General features: G+C 47.7%; 9 protein-coding genes across 9 annotated transcripts; 4 read left to right on the forward strand and 5 right to left on the reverse strand.

Annotated features, from left to right (window-relative positions):
* Nucleotides 1–219: 219 nt before the first annotated feature.
* Nucleotides 220–2163, forward strand: N7483_006646 (amidase; the record flags this gene model as incomplete). Its single annotated transcript, XM_057090083.1, has 3 exons — nucleotides 220–347; nucleotides 415–986; nucleotides 1040–2163. The coding sequence occupies 3 exons, from the start codon at nucleotides 220–222 to the stop codon at nucleotides 2161–2163; spliced, it is 1824 nt and encodes a 607-aa protein (XP_056944824.1).
* Nucleotides 2164–2580: 417 nt separating this feature from the next.
* Nucleotides 2581–2775, reverse strand: N7483_006647 (uncharacterized protein; the record flags this gene model as incomplete). Its single annotated transcript, XM_057090084.1, has 1 exon — nucleotides 2581–2775. The coding sequence occupies one exon, from the start codon at nucleotides 2773–2775 to the stop codon at nucleotides 2581–2583; it is 195 nt and encodes a 64-aa protein (XP_056944825.1).
* A 719-nt stretch (nucleotides 2776–3494) lies between these two features.
* Nucleotides 3495–4484, forward strand: N7483_006648 (alpha/beta fold hydrolase; the record flags this gene model as incomplete). The annotated part of the gene is made up of 1 exon (XM_057090085.1): nucleotides 3495–4484. The coding sequence occupies one exon, from the start codon at nucleotides 3495–3497 to the stop codon at nucleotides 4482–4484; it is 990 nt and encodes a 329-aa protein (XP_056944826.1).
* A 311-nt stretch (nucleotides 4485–4795) lies between these two features.
* On the reverse strand, nucleotides 4796–6497 carry pdeA (3',5'-cyclic-nucleotide phosphodiesterase PDE1; the record flags this gene model as incomplete). The annotated part of the gene is made up of 4 exons (XM_057090086.1): nucleotides 4796–5523; nucleotides 5583–5654; nucleotides 5704–6277; nucleotides 6465–6497. 4 exons carry the CDS (start codon nucleotides 6495–6497, stop codon nucleotides 4796–4798), a joined length of 1407 nt encoding a protein of 468 aa, XP_056944827.1.
* Nucleotides 6498–8136: 1639 nt separating this feature from the next.
* On the reverse strand, nucleotides 8137–9896 carry N7483_006650 (SSH4 family protein; the record flags this gene model as incomplete). The annotated part of the gene is made up of 3 exons (XM_057090087.1): nucleotides 8137–8951; nucleotides 9028–9333; nucleotides 9410–9896. 3 exons carry the CDS (start codon nucleotides 9894–9896, stop codon nucleotides 8137–8139), a joined length of 1608 nt encoding a protein of 535 aa, XP_056944828.1.
* Nucleotides 9897–10403: 507 nt separating this feature from the next.
* Nucleotides 10404–12070, forward strand: N7483_006651 (aminopeptidase P family protein; the record flags this gene model as incomplete). Its single annotated transcript, XM_057090088.1, has 2 exons — nucleotides 10404–10515; nucleotides 10689–12070. The coding sequence occupies 2 exons, from the start codon at nucleotides 10404–10406 to the stop codon at nucleotides 12068–12070; spliced, it is 1494 nt and encodes a 497-aa protein (XP_056944829.1).
* Nucleotides 12071–12491: 421 nt separating this feature from the next.
* Nucleotides 12492–15016, forward strand: N7483_006652 (fungal specific transcription factor domain-containing protein; the record flags this gene model as incomplete). The annotated part of the gene is made up of 5 exons (XM_057090089.1): nucleotides 12492–12588; nucleotides 12617–12797; nucleotides 12852–13569; nucleotides 13630–14205; nucleotides 14255–15016. 5 exons carry the CDS (start codon nucleotides 12492–12494, stop codon nucleotides 15014–15016), a joined length of 2334 nt encoding a protein of 777 aa, XP_056944830.1.
* A 114-nt stretch (nucleotides 15017–15130) lies between these two features.
* Nucleotides 15131–16462, reverse strand: N7483_006653 (SDR family oxidoreductase; the record flags this gene model as incomplete). Its single annotated transcript, XM_057090090.1, has 4 exons — nucleotides 15131–15463; nucleotides 15524–15783; nucleotides 15835–16301; nucleotides 16359–16462. 4 exons carry the CDS (start codon nucleotides 16460–16462, stop codon nucleotides 15131–15133), a joined length of 1164 nt encoding a protein of 387 aa, XP_056944831.1.
* A 454-nt stretch (nucleotides 16463–16916) lies between these two features.
* Nucleotides 16917–18585, reverse strand: cp8 (putative carboxypeptidase Y; the record flags this gene model as incomplete). Its single annotated transcript, XM_057090091.1, has 4 exons — nucleotides 16917–16988; nucleotides 17040–17512; nucleotides 17588–17951; nucleotides 18010–18585. 4 exons carry the CDS (start codon nucleotides 18583–18585, stop codon nucleotides 16917–16919), a joined length of 1485 nt encoding a protein of 494 aa, XP_056944832.1.
* Nucleotides 18586–19007: the final 422 nt, after the last annotated feature.

Below are 19007 nucleotides of genomic sequence, written 5' to 3' on the forward strand. Positions count from 1 at the left end.
TTTCCATAATCCTATTTATATCGCGTTTGATCTGTATTATGTCCTATTGCATTGAGAGCTCTATCATGTGACATCATCGTACAAGCATGTGAAGAGCTTCAACTCCACAAGGAATTCATGGATTGGTGGAGCTTCAATAGCCCCACTTGAACTATCCATAACTTGTCTCAACCGAGGTCTCCCAGTTTACCTCAGTCAACTACTGACAACATCTTGAAAATGGAGAGTCCATCCTATATCAACTATCCTCCACCGATCGAGGGACCTGCAGTGCCCTGCCAAGAAGAGGAAGACAAAAAGTCCATTCCAGTCTTCCGAGGAATCCCTCTCCTGATCGGCGCAACATTGTGAGTTCGGGTCTAGCTCCTCGGGCCACCAGTCATGGTCACAGGCCACATATTAATATTGTTCCAGAATACAGAATATTGGCTTTGTCCAGAGTCACTTCTGGCGAGAAGCTGGCTTCAGCAAAATCCGCGATATCCCCCACCTCCACCAGTATGCTGGACGCTCTGATCCAAGCGTGATTCCCGTCCTGAAAAATCCCCTACCCGACGTACCGGCCCCAACTGTCGCCAAGCGCAAGGGCAATAAGGGGTACTACACTTCGGCCGACTATCAAGAACTATACCTCTCAGGCGAGGCGACACCCACGACCGTGATAGAAACCCTGCTGCCTCTAGTCCGTCGCGATGTCCAGCCACCAGGCAAGCATTCGATTGCTTTCTTGGAGTCGCAGGTTGAGTTAATTCGTGCTGCTGCAGAGGCATCCACAAAGCGATACAAGGAAGGCAAGTCGCTTGGTCCCCTTGATGGTGTTCCTGTTGCCATTAAGGACGAGGTCCACATCACGGGTTACAAGCGGACTCTGGGAACGAAACTGGACTTCAAGGCTGGCAATGATGGCACTTCTTGGTGTGTGAAACAGTGGGAAGATGCCGGTGCAATTGTGATTGGAAAGTCTACTATGCATGAACTAGGCTTAGGTGAGCAAACATAATGCATACTCGAATACGTCGAGCTGAGCTAACCTCAAAAGATACTACCAACAACAACCCCAATTATGGAACCCCAAGAAACCCTCATAACAGCGAATACTACTGTGGTGGCTCATCTGGAGGCTCTGCGTACGCTGTTGGAGCCGGACTTGTACCATTTGCGCTTGGCGCAGATGGTGGAGGTTCAATCCGTATTCCCTCATCTTTCTGTGGTATTTGGGGCCTCAAGACCTCACATGGTCGCGTATCTGGAGCTCCCTCTCTCAGTCTCGCACCCACAGTCGGTGTTCTCGGTCCGATGGCTGCCAGTATCGATGATCTCGCCCTGGCCTATCGATTGATGGCAGTACCAGCACCCGCATCTCAGGACCCAACTTCCTCCCTCTTCCCCAACCCAACCCCACCACCAGCAGACCGAAAGAGAACCAAGACCATTGGAATTATCCGTGATTGGAATGATCGCGCCGAGGCACCTGTCAAGGAAGTCTTCGACCGGGCACTGGACTACTACCGTGAGAATGGTTACAATGTGATTGATATCGCGATCCCATATCTCACAGATGGTCAACGGGCCCATGTATTGACCATCATGGCCGATATCGCGTCCGGCGTTGACGCAAAGCAAATCAAGGATCTCACCGCCCCTAATAAGGTCTTTGTGTCACTAGGCATGTACCAGATCAGTGCACAAGATCTACTTGCTGCTCAGCGCCTGCGTAATCTTCTGATGACCCACCTTGCCCACCTCTTTCAAAAGCATCCAGGTCTACTGATTCTAACACCATCAACACCGCTCCCAGGCTGGCACATCCAGGGAGGTGAAGCAGACCTTGCTCGTGGCGTATCGGATGGAGGAAAGTCCGTCCGAAACATGCTCTACGTATGGTTGGCGAACTTCACTGGATGTCCCGCCATTAACTGCCCTGCTGGATATGATCCTGCCACTGGTGTTCCAATCGGTATCATGGCTATGAGTGACTGGGGTACTGAGGAGGAATTGATTGACTTTGCGCGCGATGGAGAGGGCATCTTGGATCTACCTGCTAACCGCCCACCTGGCACAAGTGAGTCCGAGGAAGCTTCACCAGGCTTACATATCCCGGCAGGTAAGGATAGTGTGTGGGAAGATGTTCTGGCTGGTGTGAAGGCGGCCCAGACTGCATAATGTATTTGCTATCTTAAGGCACCTGATGCCTCAACTTATTGTACCTACCATGGATATCTATGCTCTAATTCAGCCCAACGTTACTGAAAAAATGGTCCAAGGTCCAAATGGAGGGTAGGTAGATTTATAATTCGTTTAAGTTGAAACGAGCTCTCAGAATCACATATCCCCCTTTTTCCGCTGCCTCAATACGCTCACATAGGACTTCATCCTCCTGATCAGTTAAATCAAGAGCTTAGAGCGGAAGCTCCATGAGATTCTACAAAGTAGGATCTCCGGCAAGTGGGCCATGATCGCTATCAGTATCGCTTTTAACCTCTGAGTCAGCTCTCATCCATGGAGGCCGAGACTGGTCATTGACCCCTTGACTTGTCAATATGAGCGCTTTGCTGGAAACGCGGTTATTCCACTCTCTTTTCATATTGGCGGTACCAGATGATAGTTTCTAAGGACCTCCATATAACGGTTCAAGCGTTCCAGAGGAATCTCTTCATCATAAGGGTCAATTTTGGGTGGTCCAGTGAGTTGGGTGCGGGTTGGTTGAATACTCATCCACCAGGCGCTGTTGATGTAATAGACCTTCACGGCGTAGGAGAGAAGAGTACCGGACATTTTGAATTATCCAGGTAAGCTTCTCCTCGTTTTCTTGCTCTTGTCTCGCCTTCAGGAGGAGACAAATGCCTGAGAGCTTACTTAGGCCATTCTTCTCAAGGAAATAAACCAAAGGTTCAAATCGCTGGCCTCGCTCCTCAGCCCAACTGCTGAATTGATATAATCCATATCATCGCTGATTCACCTTTCGTGGAGGGTAAAAACTGCATTTGGCTCGACTTGTTCGGCGAATTTGAAACACGCTGCCTAGGCCTTCAACATCGACCACTGTTGTTATCGACGACAACCAAACTCATAACGATTATCTGGAAGATGAGAACAAGGTATAAGCAGAAGAAAAAGAATCAAAATAATAAAATCTCCACGCCCTAAGAGTTAGAATGATCTCCAAGTTTCTTGTGAAAGGAAGTGGGGCTAGACCCTGAGTTTTATATGGGACTCTGAGACCTACATGAATCAAAATAAGATCGAGACAGACTCGGAGATAACGGGCCCACGAAAAAAAGCTGAAGCTGAAGCGAATGTCGACATTGAAGGCTAAGAGCAACTTGAATGATAGGTAACTTGAATCTGAACATCGTCAGATTCGTCACTTTATACTAGTATTGCCCCACTACAAGCTTCTTATCATGCAGCACGCTCTTATCTAAACAATCCCACCAACGCCATTCATCTCACCACTGGCAACATTCAAGCTCTGCACCCCGACTCCATTCAGAATGACATCAAACACACTTATCCTCCCTCGGCCAGGCTCAAGCCTACCGACAGAAACTCCAACCCCAATAAAAGCACCGTCCGAATCTACATTCACCTCAAAATTTGGCCAACTCCTCCCAAAAGCCACATACATAGAAACACCAATTGGTCGCATAGCCTATTACTCCCTGCCACCAAAACAGAACCAACAGTTGAATCAGGATGGCAGGGACTCAATTTCCCGAGTCCTGTTTATCCATGGAGTCCAAACACCAGCAATAGGACTTTACCCATTAGCTCACGAGCTCAGCACACGTTTCCCAGCAACGCATTGCGTGCTCGTTGATCTATGGGGTCACGGGTTGAGTGATACACCAATCCTACCACACTCAACTTCTTTATTCCACTCTCTCCTTACTACAGTTCTTGATACGTTGAGCTGGGACGCTGCACATGTACTTGGGTATTCATTTGGTGGATCTACAGCAGCCTCGTTTACGGCTCAGTGGCCTGAGCGCGTGAAATCAATGGTTCTTATTGCTCCGGCGGGATTGGTTCGATTCGAGGGCTTTTCGAGTACTGAGCAGAAGTATTTGGTTGGCGGGAATGGTGTGGAAGAGGAGGCTGGGAAATGGGTTATTGAGTGGCTTGAAGGTGGGGAGTTGGTTGTTCCTAATGATTGGGAAGAGAGAGTTGCGAATGGGGAAGTGGTTGCAGAGGCTGTGAGGGATTGGGAGATGAAGGTCCATGAAGGTCATATGGCTAGTGTGGTGGGAATTGTTCGGGATGGAGGCGTTTGGGGGAAACACGCGGAGTTTATGGCGGCGGCGAAGACGGGGGTTCCTGGGTTCTGTGTATTAGGAGAATTGGATGATTTGTGCAGTGTGCAGGATTTGGAGGATGTTGAGATGCGGAATGTGGCTGTTGTGTCGGAGGTTGGACATGGAGTTGTGAGACAGAGAGTGTCGGAGGTTGCCAGTCTTGTTGAGGAGTTTTGGAGTAGTCTATAGTTACCATACATGTTATTGCGAAAGAGATTATGTGAACTGAACCCTTCAACTGGTTAGGCTTCAAAGCATGTAATAGTTATTCTGATGCTCATCAATGATAGTTCCATCTCTATCGAGTACTCCATATCAACAAGTAAGTCATAGTCTCTAAACATAACATCAATCGTAAACAAGAAGAAAAGAATAGTCCAACCCAGTTCACAGAACCCAAGTCTAAAAATGAAGATCGAGGAATGCCATCCCAACAAAACTCCAATATCCACACAACACCAAATAACACCGATCTCGACCCATGCCCAAGTATTCAGTTCTCAAATGAAAAGTGGATCTTGGGGATCCGGAAGAAAGAACTGGCAGCCTAAATTGGCCGTATCGCTGCGAGTCTGGAGTTCTTTGATAATTCTTGTACCCGGATAGAGACCATCGTTAAGTGTTTCCTTGATATGGATGATGTAGACCGATAATCCCAACAAGGGAGGCTTAGACGACTTGGCCCATCTCGATGAGTCCGGCGGTTCAAATTCATCAAAATCAATGAATTCGCCCATGTTGTCCAGAGGCTCGTTGAACGGGCCTCGGGATGCCACGGAGGAACGGCCTTTGCCAGGGATACTCTGCGGTCGCTTGTTGCGTGGACTAGGGTCTGCGAAAGCAGGCTCACCCATTATGGGACGTTTCCGCTTTTTCTCAGTTCCTTCCATTCGCTCCTGCACGTTCAGGACCTTATCGGCCAAAACAGTAAGCTCTGCAACAAGATGGCGTGGGCATAGGTGACCATATAGATATGGATCGTGGACGCTGTCGGTATAAGAGCACTCGATGAAAATGGCGGGGAGTTTACCGGTCGCAATTTTAGGCGCTGCGGTTTCCCAAACACGCCTGTTTCGTGGCTCTAGGGAGATCGAATCAGGCTCAACGTCACCAAATACAACGATCTCATCTCCAGTGGCATCGTCCCGAAGGAAGAATGCTGAGCTTTCCACGGAGGACATAATAGGCTGGTTGCCGATCAGACGCGGTGATCCAGGGGGGGTAGAAACTGGAAAATAAATTAGCATCGTGAAGCAGGGTCCATATTCAGAACACGTCATATCTTACGTTCCATCGTTAGAATGGTCCACGGATCTCCCACGGCGGCTGAGTCTGGAATCATTGGAGTGGAACACCACGCTACCAGCACGGTGATGGGTTTCAGTTTGGTGATGGTAGCGTAGCTTACACTGGCCATGGCTAACACTCAAGCATTTTGCCGTGAGTCCATCACAAGCACGAATATAGCCTCTGGTTTCTCCGACACCGAGCCGCGGATTTCCACCTTCCACTAAGCGTTGGTATGTAAGCAAACCGGCACCGCCATCTTCATCAGACAAGTTTGGCCAGATAATATCGTTGAACACATGGTTCTTGATAGCAGCCAGCACAGACGGTAGAGCTGAAACGGGTTTAGGCCCATTTCCCGCTTCGATGATCGGGGTGTTCATTGCCAGACCTGAAACATGATCCAGGTGAGGATGCGTGATAAAAAAACCGCCAATGATATCGCGAAACACGTGCGCAGCGTTAGCTTGGGCACTCTTGTTTGGCAGCTTCAATCCTTTGAAGGGTCCACTCTTGAGGACAGCTCCTGCGCGGCCGCTCTTCGTAGTTGGGATATGTGGTTCCATCAAACGAACGATCCCAGCCAGCATAGTTCCCGCATCAACAGCGATGACGGATCCTCGAGTCCAATTTGTTGACGTTGATCGGACGAGAATACCAGTTACAGCATCTTCACGTGGTCCACCAGTGGGTCCCTGGATAGTCTGGTCAGCGAGTGTATCCAGGAAGGGGTTGGCAGGGTTTCATCTGCTACAACTCGAGCCGGTCTGCAAAGGCAGCCGAGAAATGCAGGGAAAAAGCAAAAGCTGAGTACCAGCTTGTACACCCATGCTTAAACATGACGTCCGAAGAAAAAGTTTAGCAGATATGAACCTCACTTACCAAAACAATGACCTGAAACGATGTATTGCCCATTGTGTCCACAGCTTGAGATGGCTCGATTCGTGAAACACCCAAAAATAGCCCACTGGAAGCGGATCCGAGCCAAGGAAGAGAGGAGTTACAGGTTGATACTGTTTCAAAAATGCGACAGTTTCACCAAAAAGTCCATGTAGATTGACCCTTTCAGCAGGGTGCAAAGGTGGGTTAGTGGATATCAGAGAATAATCCAATAGAGGTAAACCAATATGAGTGGATAAAATTGTAATTCAGACCACCGCGAGATATCCTGCAGGTCAGAAACAATGCGAAAAAAAAATGTATGCGCGCGGTTAAGAGTGAGAATAAAAGGTCGAAGTCTCAAGTCAAGTTGCTCGGAAGAGGTCTCGTGCAACACTATACAGGGCAAGAGCAACAACTTGGCAGGAAGGACTTAGGATCTTCCCGTTATCACTTAGGGGAAATCGTGTTGAGAGTTCTGGTTACTTGGACCTTTCCAGATCTTCCCCAGTTTGTGCAACTGACCAAAGGGCAACCTTGAGCAGGGATGGACAAGCACCCTGCAGCAGAATTCAAGAAAAAGGAAACGATTGGTCGGGGTTATTTTGGCAACTTTACAGACTTGGCGCTTGCAGGATTGGTCTCGTATAATCACGTCGCCAAGCTACGAAGCTCACGAGATGTAATATGCCCCAGACTGGTGGGGCGCGGATCGCAGAGCTGCGGAGGCTACGGGATCTGGAGTTGGTGAGACATTCAGTAACTAGGGGGAGTCAAAGCCTTGGAGCTATATGGATCTTCAACACTTACCTAGGGATTTGATAGGGGAAAAAGGATAAGGATGCGCGAAGATTGTGGGGGGCCACCGCGTTTCAATCCACTTTCCGAACTCAGTGAAGTGATGGCGGAGAAGAAATGCAACTAACATGGTTTCTTTGTATACATGCATTCAGAGTGTCATTGCGCCCTGCAGGCTTTGACAACAATACACAGTTCTTTCATGTTAGTGCTCAGATGTTTCTTTCGTTGGATCGTCGTCTAAGACTCTGGTAGAGTGGAGCAGATAAAGCTATAGCGATAAGTGCCCGCATAATGACGTGAGATATTTCCCCGGATCTACTTCATAAAAGATACAGATGAGATCTACTAGAGGATAGAAAACAGATGGAATTTATCAAAGGCGCAAAAACAGCCAGATTGAGGGATTGCGCTATAGTAAATGCTTGGACAGCAGGACTTCTCCCAGGGAGCCCTGGTGAAGTTGCTAGATGACAAAAGTGTACAGGCCTGCTGTCAACAAAGGATATCACAACAAAGAACAGTGGAAAGAGCGAAAGAGAGGCGAGAGATGGCTGTGCTCCCCTATACATGACTTCGTGGAGTCCTGAGATTTGCTCCAGGACTTCGATAAAACAAAGGGCGAACCCCGTTTCCTGACCAGATTCCCAAACATGAACAGTAACCTTGGAACCAAAAGACAAGTTATTCCCAGGACCGACCCAGCTAAAAACGCCATCCGTGGACTCGCTAAAAATGAAATAAGAAACAAAAAGAATGAAAAGTTGATGGTGTTGAGAAACCCATGAACCGTGGGAAACACCATATTGGGGGTATGTTTGCGGACAAAGACGTATAATAAGGAAATAGAGAGATTGTTGTGTCAAGACTAATCCAATCATGAATGATTGTCATTATGATCACGAGATTCCCGATCTATCACCGCCTGATAACTGGGCAGTGGTTGAGACCGGTAATCTTCGTTATTTTCTGGGGGAGAGTGAAATTCATCAGACTCTCGAGGAGGGAATTCTAGCGAGGCATCACTACCTCGACGACTGCTTCCAGGGCTTGAATAGTCTGGAGGAGGTACATCATCCTCATCGGGAGCCCCAGGTAATGGAGGTACTAGAGTAGAACCATCGTCGCCATCGGCAAACCGACTGGATCCCTCACCAACATCCTCGTTGGAAGGGATATGGGCCAGCTGAGCAAGGGAGATGTCAGTCGGAGAGCGAATTGGGCCAGGACTGACCGCCTGGGGAAGACCAACGCTGGAGCTTCTTGCGGTATGAGTTTGATAGACACGCTGGGAAATCTGGGCAGCACTTTCACGGCCCGACTCAAGCAAAATGCTGCCATGCTCGCTTCCATATGGTGGGGGCGGGGCGAGGCTCCCGGTCATGGGGGCTAAGCCCCATTTCTTAACATTGGCTTCAATGAAAACAAATCCCATTTGTCCAAAGTTGACATGCACGCTGCAGGGGCCGTTCGCCCCAATTGTCGGAAATAGATTCTGGCTGCGATAGTTATGAGCCACATCCTCTAATTTCTTGCCGTTTCGTGTGAAGAAGATCGTGCCCGACCTAGGGCGGTATCCAACACCGATAACGTCGCCTTGTAGAAGAGGAGGCCCGTATGGAGATGGGGTAAACGGTTGATTATGTCTGCGATGGCCTGTTGATTGATAAGCAACGGATGTCTTATGGAAGCCTAGAGATAGTAATTTGTTAGCCTAAGGCATTGAGAGAAAAAGAGCAAGACTAGAGAGAATCGATCAATCGCATACCAGGCATTCGAAATAGAGGATAAGGCTTAGTCGTGAGGCCGATACCAATCATGGTCGATTCTGGCTTATCGTAAATCTTGGCTTCCCAGTAGTAAACATCGTTCTGCTTGGGAATGGGCAAATTGGTCTGCACGCTGCATTCGGAGTCAAAGAACTCAATCTCTGTGCGACCTTCCACAAAACAGTTTGCAATCTCCAGTTCGGGCTGGAATTCCCATGCCGAAACGCCCTTTTCTTGAATGGCTAGGAACTGTGATAGGGATATGTCGGTTTGCATCGATTCGGCTGGATTGGCTTGAACGAAGGCTACACGGGCCTGTTAGCATGGGAGTTCACTCCAAACACTTTCTTGCCTTTGATTCCATTTCTCTAATCAACATACCTTTGGCTCGAAGATATTCCGACCGTGATAAGTCATCCATGGCCTCCAGGGCCACTTCCTCTTCCCGCGCAAACGCCTGTTCGTCATCGTACTCGCCGGGTCGGCCCATGCGATCGAGCATAATTCGTCCGCGATTGGTATATTTAAAGAAAAAGAAGATCGCTAGGATCGTCAATGCGATGGCAGCCGATCCAAACGCTGAGAAGAGACCGATCAGGACGCCTTTGGTGGTCGAGCCGGTTGAGCCGGTCGAATTGCCACCGGCAACACCGACCCTCTCACTGGCATATCCAGCCGAGAGAGATTTGAGTACATATTGTAAATTGGCTTCAATTTGCTGTGGTGATAGGGAGGATGGAGTTTCAACGGATGGAATCGCTGTTGAGACCTGCCCGAGCGGTGACGTCGTCGTAGTGGCTATCACTGTTCTCAGCGTAGATGGAAGGCCTGCGAGTGCACCGGGGCCCGATGCCTCAAGACCCTGCATCGTTCATTGACCAGCCAAAATAAAAAAGAAAGAAAGAGTCGAAAAAGCACCGAGAGGGGGAAGGAAACAAAAGATAGAAGAGAGAGATAGTGGGAGATGGAAGGAAAGCGGGAAAAGGCAGAATAGTAAAGAGGCGGATTTACACCTGAGCTCCCGAGACCGAGACGCTTCCGGTAATGTCAGCCTTACTATGCAGGTAGACAGATAATACTTAAGATATAATAGTATTTAGTAGAGAATAATAATACTTTATACCTTATATACTCCGAACTGAATATTGCTCAAGGTGAACAAGGAGGAAATCTCCTATTTTCACAAAAAGTAATTATAGCGAGTGTACTAGTCTAGTGCATCCTACATGTCTAACGCTTATCGCCATCTTTTCCCCTCTCGCGTGGCTCCTTGCAGCAAAGCCTAATTCCCTTTACGAAGTCACTTCAAGTCACTTTCAAGTTCCCCCTCGACTCCTTTTACGCACAGACTTTTATTCAGCATAATCCCCTAGTCATGGGGGTGTCTTCTATGGTGCCCTTGGTTGGGCCAAACGTCACTATCAACTCCATCGACTCCTATCAAATCAACCTTACCGTCATAGGGACCTCCTGTGATAAGTACCCAGGTATGACCTCCCTCGAGGGCTTGGGAACCTAGGAAGTCCTACACTCAAGGTGTAGTGACCTTGATCCCTCCCAGGCTTCCTTCAGGTTCCCCTTCTTCACAAGTTCTCCTACCCTCCGCAGAAACCCCGACCGGGATGAACCGATAAGCTAACCAGAAGCCTCCCTATCACAGCTAAACAACATGCGCGCAATGTAGCTCGCAAACTCGGCATCTCCCATGGCCTGATCTTCTTGGCTGGCCAACCCAATATTCTCCTCCGTGACTCGGATCAAGAGCGTCCCTTCCGACAACGGCGATACTTTTACTACCTGAGTGGTGTCGAGGAGCCCGATTGCGCCTTAACATACGATATCAGCTTGGACCGTCTGACGCTCTTCGTACCTGATTTTGATCTCCACCGCGCGATTTGGATGGGCCCGACCCTCGATAGAGACAATGCGCAAGATCGATATGACGTAGATCGTGTGTTATACAAATCCTCCCTGCGACCGGAGCTGGAGGCATGGCTCAGTACCCGAGTACAGAACAGCTTGCTATATATGGTTCATGAATCGGAGCTTCCAGAGGGACTACCGACGGAGCTACCACTGGACTCAATTCAGCTTATGCCTGCTATGAATGCTGCTCGTGGCGTGAAAGATGAATATGAGATCCGAATGATTCGCGAGGCGAATAGAGTGTCCACGCTCGCCCACCGGAAGGTTCTTGAAGGAATTCAAAAGATGACCAATGAATCTCAAATTGAGGGAATCTTCCTCGATACTTGTATCTCCAATGGTGCACGAAACCAATCATATGGTATCATTGCTGCGTCGGGACCTAACGCTGCGGTTCTGCATTATGGAAAGAATAACGAGTCTCTTGCCGGAAAGCCATTGGTATGTCTCGACGCCGGTGCTGAGTGGAATTGTTACTCTAGCGACGTCACGCGAACATTCCCGCTTAAGGGTGAATGGCCCAGCAAGTACGTCTCGGATATTTACAAGCTCGTAGAGCGCATGCAGGAAGAGTGTATCAAGGGAATTCGAGTAGGTGTTCGATTTCTCTCGCTGCATAATCTTGCGCACGACATTGCCATTGAGGGTTTAATCAAGCTCGGTGTTTTGAAAGGCGGTTCACATGCTGAGATTCGCGCATCAGGTGTGAACAAGACTTTCTTCCCTCATGGACTGGGTCACCATGTCGGACTTGAGGTCCACGATGTCTCTGAAAGAGAGATCACAGCCATGAGCAATGAGCTCGATAAGTCTCGATATGGTCCAGTTGTGAATATCGCTGTCTGTCGCGCCCCCTGCACACTGTCTGCTCCATTGCTAGAAGCAGGCATGGTGGTCACTATCGAGCCGGGTCTGTACTTTTCACCTTTGGCTCTTTCAAATGCTCGCAAGCAACCTTTTGCCAAGTATATTAATTTTGAAGTTGCGGCGCAGTACGTGCACATTGGTGGTGTGCGTATTGAGGATGACATTCTTGTCACTGCTAGCGGTTATGAGAACCTCACCACCGCACCTAAGGGTGATGAAATGCTCGCTATTATTCGGGACTCTGTATAGTAGGCTCGTTTGAAGATGCATTTGCGGGAAATTTTGAATATAAGTAAATACCAGTAGCTCGCTCCATTCTCTTATCACTAGACTCATTCAACTTGAAGTGGAGCTTCCGGTTCCTGACCAGTGCATAACTCCGTTTATCCTGCCTGCAGTGTCAATCTTTACTCCTTCGAGCAACTTGCATCCTCATCGGAGCACTTGGCTAGCATCTCCGAAAACCACTTGGCAATTACGAGGGGTCGCTTATTGCGTTTGACTCTCATGAGATGACCTATCAAACAATATTTGTCTGAGTATAAATTCCTGGTATTGATCAGGATGTTGCGAAGGGGTACCAAATTCAGGTCTAACAAAAGGTCGACCCAACCTGGAAACCAAGAAGAGACTGAACGAAGCTCGAAGAGGAGGCAAATACGAGGCAAGTATGTCTCTCAAGCTTGGTGAGTTTCATCACTCTTCATGTCTCGAAAACCAAAATACTGAACCTGCCAAGCGCTCAGTGCCGTCGACGAAAAACCAAGGTAAGATGAAGAACCATTCACAGAATAGTTCCTTTCGTTGACGAAGATAAGTGTGACGGTGCATCTCCTTGCTCGCCATGTCTGTCATATGGCCGAGGCTGTGATAGGGAAGGTATCGATATGCGTCGTCGAATGGGGAAATATCCTGCAGCTTCCGTGCGCGAATCTCTGGAATTCCTTCAAGGGAACGAAGCACAGGACAGCTCTAGGTAATATCAAGCAGCCCCTACTATCTGGATATTTCACTGATGAAATGTGTTTAGCCCGTCACCAAATGATCTATCTCTTCGTCTAGCGCGATTAGAGAGGCTGATGCACATGGTGGCCTCAAGGTCAATATCAGACGCAGAATCGCGTGTCGTTTGCGACTCCAATGAAAATGAAAACGAAAACGAAGCTGCAATTGTTACTGGATGCCAGGTCAAAAAGTCGATTGAAGCAAATCTCGATGAGGTGGAAGAACGTCTCAAGCAGTACTTGCACTCATCTCATCCGGATCTTTTACCTCCAGCAATGCCTTCACCAGCGTTGACTCCAGAACCCTTACAGGATGATATCTCGCAGCTCCATGAACCATCTGGTCTTCGTACTACCCTCAGTGTGTATGGCATAGACGCAGACAGATCTCAGTGGGATAAATTCCTATCTGTATTTTGCGATGAAATCCATATCATGTATCCGTTTCTTCACCTGCCATCGCTATATGCACACTATAACTTGATGTGGGAGGTGCTAAACGCAGACCGTATACCTGGCTTGGAAGTTCCGAACGACGAAGACGATCAAATATTGACTTGTCAGGTTCTTTTATGCCTTGCTATTGGTCGATGTACGGCGTCACCTCGCATATCTCAGGAGGATGGTCGACATTCCGCTGGGTGGAGTCTATACCGGGCTGCAATGACTTTCCTGGGAGATATAATGGACTGCTCTGAGGGCTGCATATCCCAGATCCGTTTTTTGCAAGGATTGCAGCTTATTGTATTGTCTCCCATAAAGCCCGGGATTTATCAAAGAGCAATTGCTTACAAGAATTAATAGGTCATCTATCTATTCCGCCTGGATATTATCGGAAAAGCGGAAAGACTCCTGGCACTTGCGGTTTCTCATGCGTATTCTCTGCATCTCCATACAGCAAGCTCCGCAGTTGGCGGCAATGATAACCAAAAGCGTGAGATGTGCCGACGGCTCTGGTGGTGTCTATATCTCCTAGACAGACGACTTGCGATTGAGACAAGGCGACCATTCCTGATTCAAGATGCAAACATTACTGCGCCCCTACCGCAAATCATCCCAGATGATATATCACAATGCGATGAAAGTACGGCCTCTTGTGGAGAGTCCTCAAGTGCGCCTTTGCAAGCGGTGGACTCCATCACTTTTCTTACCGCAATGATCACCTACTCCAAGACTCTTGGAAGAACTTGGGAGAGTATTTATAGTCCCAATAGTTCCAATTGCCGGCAAAGGGAGATGGAAAATCACTTGGAGGCCTTGATTTCGCAAGCCCAGAAAGACATACCATCTCAATTTGCTTACAACGCAATGGAAGGCCCATGTATAAACTATCAAGACGCATCTTGGTGGTTGGTCAAACAACAAACACTCATGCAAGTGGTAAGTCGCCTATTATCCCATCTGGTGAGAAAATGACTGACAAAGATAGCGCTGGCTCTCATTACGTCTCATGATCCACACGTCGATGTTGCAAAAATTGAGGTCTAGCCACACGGAAAAAATAGCCAGTTTTGAGAACGAAGTCATCAGTATGAGTCTTTCCAGCAAGGTGATTGAGTTATTTTTGCAAATCCCGGAGCAAAAAGACATTTTCACATTTCCTTTCTTTCATTACTTGATCACTGCTGCCATCATATCTCTTGGTCTCCTTATCAAGGAACCGGCCTTCAGACTGAAGTACGGTAGTATCACTCTTCGAGCTGTTCAGCTGCTTGAGTCCTACTGTACTCGCACTTGGGTTTCTGGCAAAACGATCCGGAATGTCTCAAGACTTGGCTCGATGATTTTTCAAGTCTTGAGACAAGGGAATATGGAATATTCACAGCTCTCGAATGAGAGTTTGACAGAACAGTCCACTCAATCTGAAGTTAGCATTCATCAGCCACAGCGAGATGAAGGATCAACCCAGTTTCTGTTCCATGCACTACCAACTGATTGGTCCAGTCTAACGCTACGAGATTTCCAGTTTGAGCAAGGAGCTCTGCGTTTTGACGCAACAGAGGGACCAATTCCCTCCATGTATGATAATGGTGATATATCTGGACATTTCCTGTCACATCCTCATGAGCCTGTGGGAGCCGAGCCAACTATTCGATCGGGGCACCAAACCATTGCAGGACAGATGGAATGGTTAGAGGACCTGTTTGGTGATTACTTGGATCCTGATTTGATAATTCGTCCACAATCATAAGACACCCATAGGTAGGCTATCTCTACAGTCGAAATAAGCCGGAAGAACAATTCATTCATCTCAATATCTATCATGGTATTGTTCAGTGATGTGAACTTCCACGATAATTGTCAATCAGTTATCTTTCAACAATGCCCGACGCGAAGGAAGTACTCCAGCATTCTCAAAAGACCGATAAGTCTCAATCCACGTATCGAAAGTCTTATCATTCCGATGCCAGCCAAACTTTCTCGCTTTGTTGACAGACGAGATAGTTATCCAGGACTTTCCAGTTGCCCAGTTAAAGAAGCCCCAAGTACCCCAATCAAAGGCATCGGCTTTACCACCATACTTACTCACCACCCGTTCCCAAACTTCACGCTTATCCTTTGCCCATTCAACCATGTCAATTTCATTGGCCAACGTATTAGCTTGACCAGCAGCCTTATCGAACTTCGGCTCGGGAACCTATCAAGACATCCTTATTAGAATGAGAGTTCTTAAGACGTGGGAGGAGTATCTTCTCACCTCGATACCAAAGTAAGCTGCAAGATCCTGCCAAACGTGCTTCCACACAAAGACATCACCGTTGACGTGATTAAAAGCCTCGTCTTTGCAATGATCGTGCGAGGTCACGAAGACAGATAGATCTGCAAGACTGGGTGCGTACGAGTTATCGTCAATGGAGTTCCAGAAATACTCGTTTCCAGGGAAGTTAGCCGGTTGACCCAGCTCACGACAAATAAGCATGTAAATGAGAATTGTCAAGACCTCCGACATTCCATTTGCTGTAAATGTTAGTCCCTGAGACAAAGTAATTTATCATAGAAAAAACTCACCATGTGGTGCATAACCGTTTATAGCATTCGGACGAATCACATTCCAAGACCAGGAGTTCCGACGAGCTTGAACCTCCTTAAGATAATCTTCCTGGTTGTAGTAGAAATTGAATCCTTTATCATCATACCGAAGAAAAGATTCCTCTAGAGGGATCTTAACAGGACCAAGGTGAACACCATAGTATTTACCACCTGTTTGGAGACAGACTCGCTGTAGATTCGGACAAGCTGTATCTACAGCATCGAGGAAGTTGCGAAATAGCGGGACATTCTTATCTCGGAGGACTCTGAAGTCGTCGTGATGAACGTAAGAGGTGAAGAATGTGTGGGTAACATCAGCACAGATATCCTCTAGCTTGGCGATGATGGTTTTGACCGGGTCGAGAAAGTCGACTGCCACGAACTCGACTCTAGGATCGATCCAGGCGTTGGGGAGAGGTCTTCTTGAGGTGACGATGATTTTACTCCTACATTCTAGGTTATTATTTGAAAATCTCAGACGAATCTGAAAGGATAGGACTTACCATTCTTCCTTGGGTTGGCGAACAAGATGCTCGATAATAGAAAAACCACTGATACCATTGGCACCGGTGACAAAAGCAACCTTCTCTGTAGATGGAACCCCCATAGTTGATAGATTCTGCGAGTGATTACAGTGCTTCCAATGTTTGTACTTAATAGTATCATGTCTTCTTATTTCCTCCAAGGATGGCAGGCTCTTTTTATAGTTACACCGAATGAATGAGGGGCATGATCTACTAAGCTCAGTTTGGTTCCCTTACATCCTTGATTGATTAGAGTGGTACCACAATCTACTCCAAAACATGTCGATCGCTACTCAAAAGTGGATACTGCATGTAATTCCGTCTACAATTCCGATTGCTATACTCCGAATGAGCCGTTTACCCGCCCACGGACGCTGGAAAGAATAATGAGTGCAAGTATTTTGATTCAAAGGCCTGCGCGATACTATTCTTGTGTGAACTATCAACTCAAGTGGAGCTCAATACTTCGTGTGGTATACATTAGCAGGCCAAACTGCGAGACTGTGCAGACTCCCACGCCAGGTCGCAACAGGTTGCTCAAATAAAGGGCAAGTCATAAATCCACCGAGTCATCAAATCCAACGCAACATCAGGTCGATCTTGAGGCAACTAAAGATCCAAATTAGCAATAGCCCACCACTAAAATTTGGGGAGACTTACGAAATGACCAGCATTATCCACAGTCACGATAGCAAAGCGGGACTCCTTCTCCGAAGCATCGCTCGTGCGAACTCTGACTTCCTTCATCGTGCCAACCGTCTCATTCTTACCAGTCGCAGAGACCACAGACTTCCACGGCTGAAGAGACTTAGATGAGAACTCAGCCTGGCCCTCCCACACCAGTGAGTTTGCCCAGCGCAGATTACCAGCTGTGTTGCACGCCAGGTCGAGATTTCCTTGGTAGGCAAGGTAATCCACCTGGTTCTGCAACAAATACTTAACTTGATAATCGGTGGATGTCACCAAGTCCGAAGTCTGTGTGAATGCGTATGAGACGGCATCGGAAGTGACATTGAACTTCTTGATATGTCCAGGCGGCGAAAGAGCATCCCAAATAGCTTTTGAGTTGAGATAGTCATCTATCCATGCAGCTTGAATATAGCAAATATCGTCATACTCGCAGGGTCGAGTAACTATCGCTTTTATTAGCATTTCTTCCAGTAGAAGATACACTGAAGTATCGTATTTTCTGGAGAAAGTGGACTTACTATCGAATCGATTGCGCCCGCCCGCAAATGCGGACTCGTCGTCGTACCATCCAATGATGCCCTCATAACAGACCTTCGAAGCTGCATCGCATAGAGCGGGATCAGGACGTCTGACGCAAGTATCCAGAACCTCCATGCAGCGAGGCATGTTGGCCGCCATAATATCACATCTGGTTTTGTTGAAGACTGGCTCGGCGACTCCAGGATTGGTTGTGCAAAGGGTTTCCCAGTATCCGAACGTAGTATCTTTTGGAGACATGTAACCATCCCCGACCAGACATGTTCGCAATTGAATCTGAGGCTCATTTGGATAGAGCTTGTTATGTTTCACGATCTCCGCGCCAAGTGCTGGGATATATTTCCCCTGTATTATTTAATGTCAGTGTGCTAAAAGCGGGTGTACGGAATGGGCTTTCTCTTACGGCATAGGATTCACCAGACAAGTGGAATGGGTGGTTGAGATGTTGGGGGAAAACGTCAGAGATGAAAAGCTGAAGGAATCGTTGCATATCGATAGCAGCAGTCGGGGAGTCACCAGGGATCTCAGCGCCTTCATCAAGGTAAGAGAATCCGACGCCAACGGGCTGATCAACATAGAGCACCGATGAGTTTCGAGACCAGCCGAAGGGATTGTAGTATGTTCCATTCCCGAATTCGTTCACAAAACAGGGTCCAGTCTCCTCAAATAAGCCGATCATGCTAGACCCGCCCGGCCCACCTGTCATCCATAGCGTCAACGGATCATTGTCGGGGTCATTCTGGCTTTCAAAGTACCAGAAGAAAAAGTGTTTCGATCCAATGTCTAGCCAGCCAATATACTGCGCTGAGCCAGCCGCACAGATCGATTCATCTTGTTGTCGGATACGAATTGAGTGATCGCTGTGTTTATGTTGGAACACGCTAAAGCCGTTGGATTCGGTAGTAGTTCCCGAGCTCAGAACTTGCTGACTACCAGCGTATGAGAGGCCTATAAGGCCGGCGAGAGAGAGCAGTAACATCAAGGTACAGCAGCTTCCAAAATGAGAATATGCTGAGGGTGAGAATTAAGGAAAGATGGAAAGTGGAAGGGGGAAATGTTGCCGTGGTGTCAGAGCCCCAGATCATAACCCCGTCGGGGCCCCGGTCGCTAAGCGGGGTTTACTGTCATTTGGGGTAAAGATAACAGGCTAATAGGCGACAGGATTATCAAGATTCTAGATTGCTCGAATGTTATGGGATTGCTCAAATAAGCCATAATATTACGAAGATGGATAAAAATCCGCAAGGTCCCCACTTAGCGAAGCATGCATCGTTCGGATGATATTACAAGCAAGTACTATGTGTATGTATCTCATAGCATCCATCAATTGGAATCTTATACGGAGAACCTGCGAGCGAATGTTCCGAGCTCCTTATGTGTATGTAGTGTTTGTGCTCCGTT

Source organism: Penicillium malachiteum (assembly GCF_028827825.1).
Source record: "Penicillium malachiteum strain IBT 17515 chromosome Unknown utg000003l:1.0-4950554.0:1.0-4952489.0, whole genome shotgun sequence".
Classification (NCBI taxonomy): domain Eukaryota; kingdom Fungi; phylum Ascomycota; class Eurotiomycetes; order Eurotiales; family Aspergillaceae; genus Penicillium; species Penicillium malachiteum.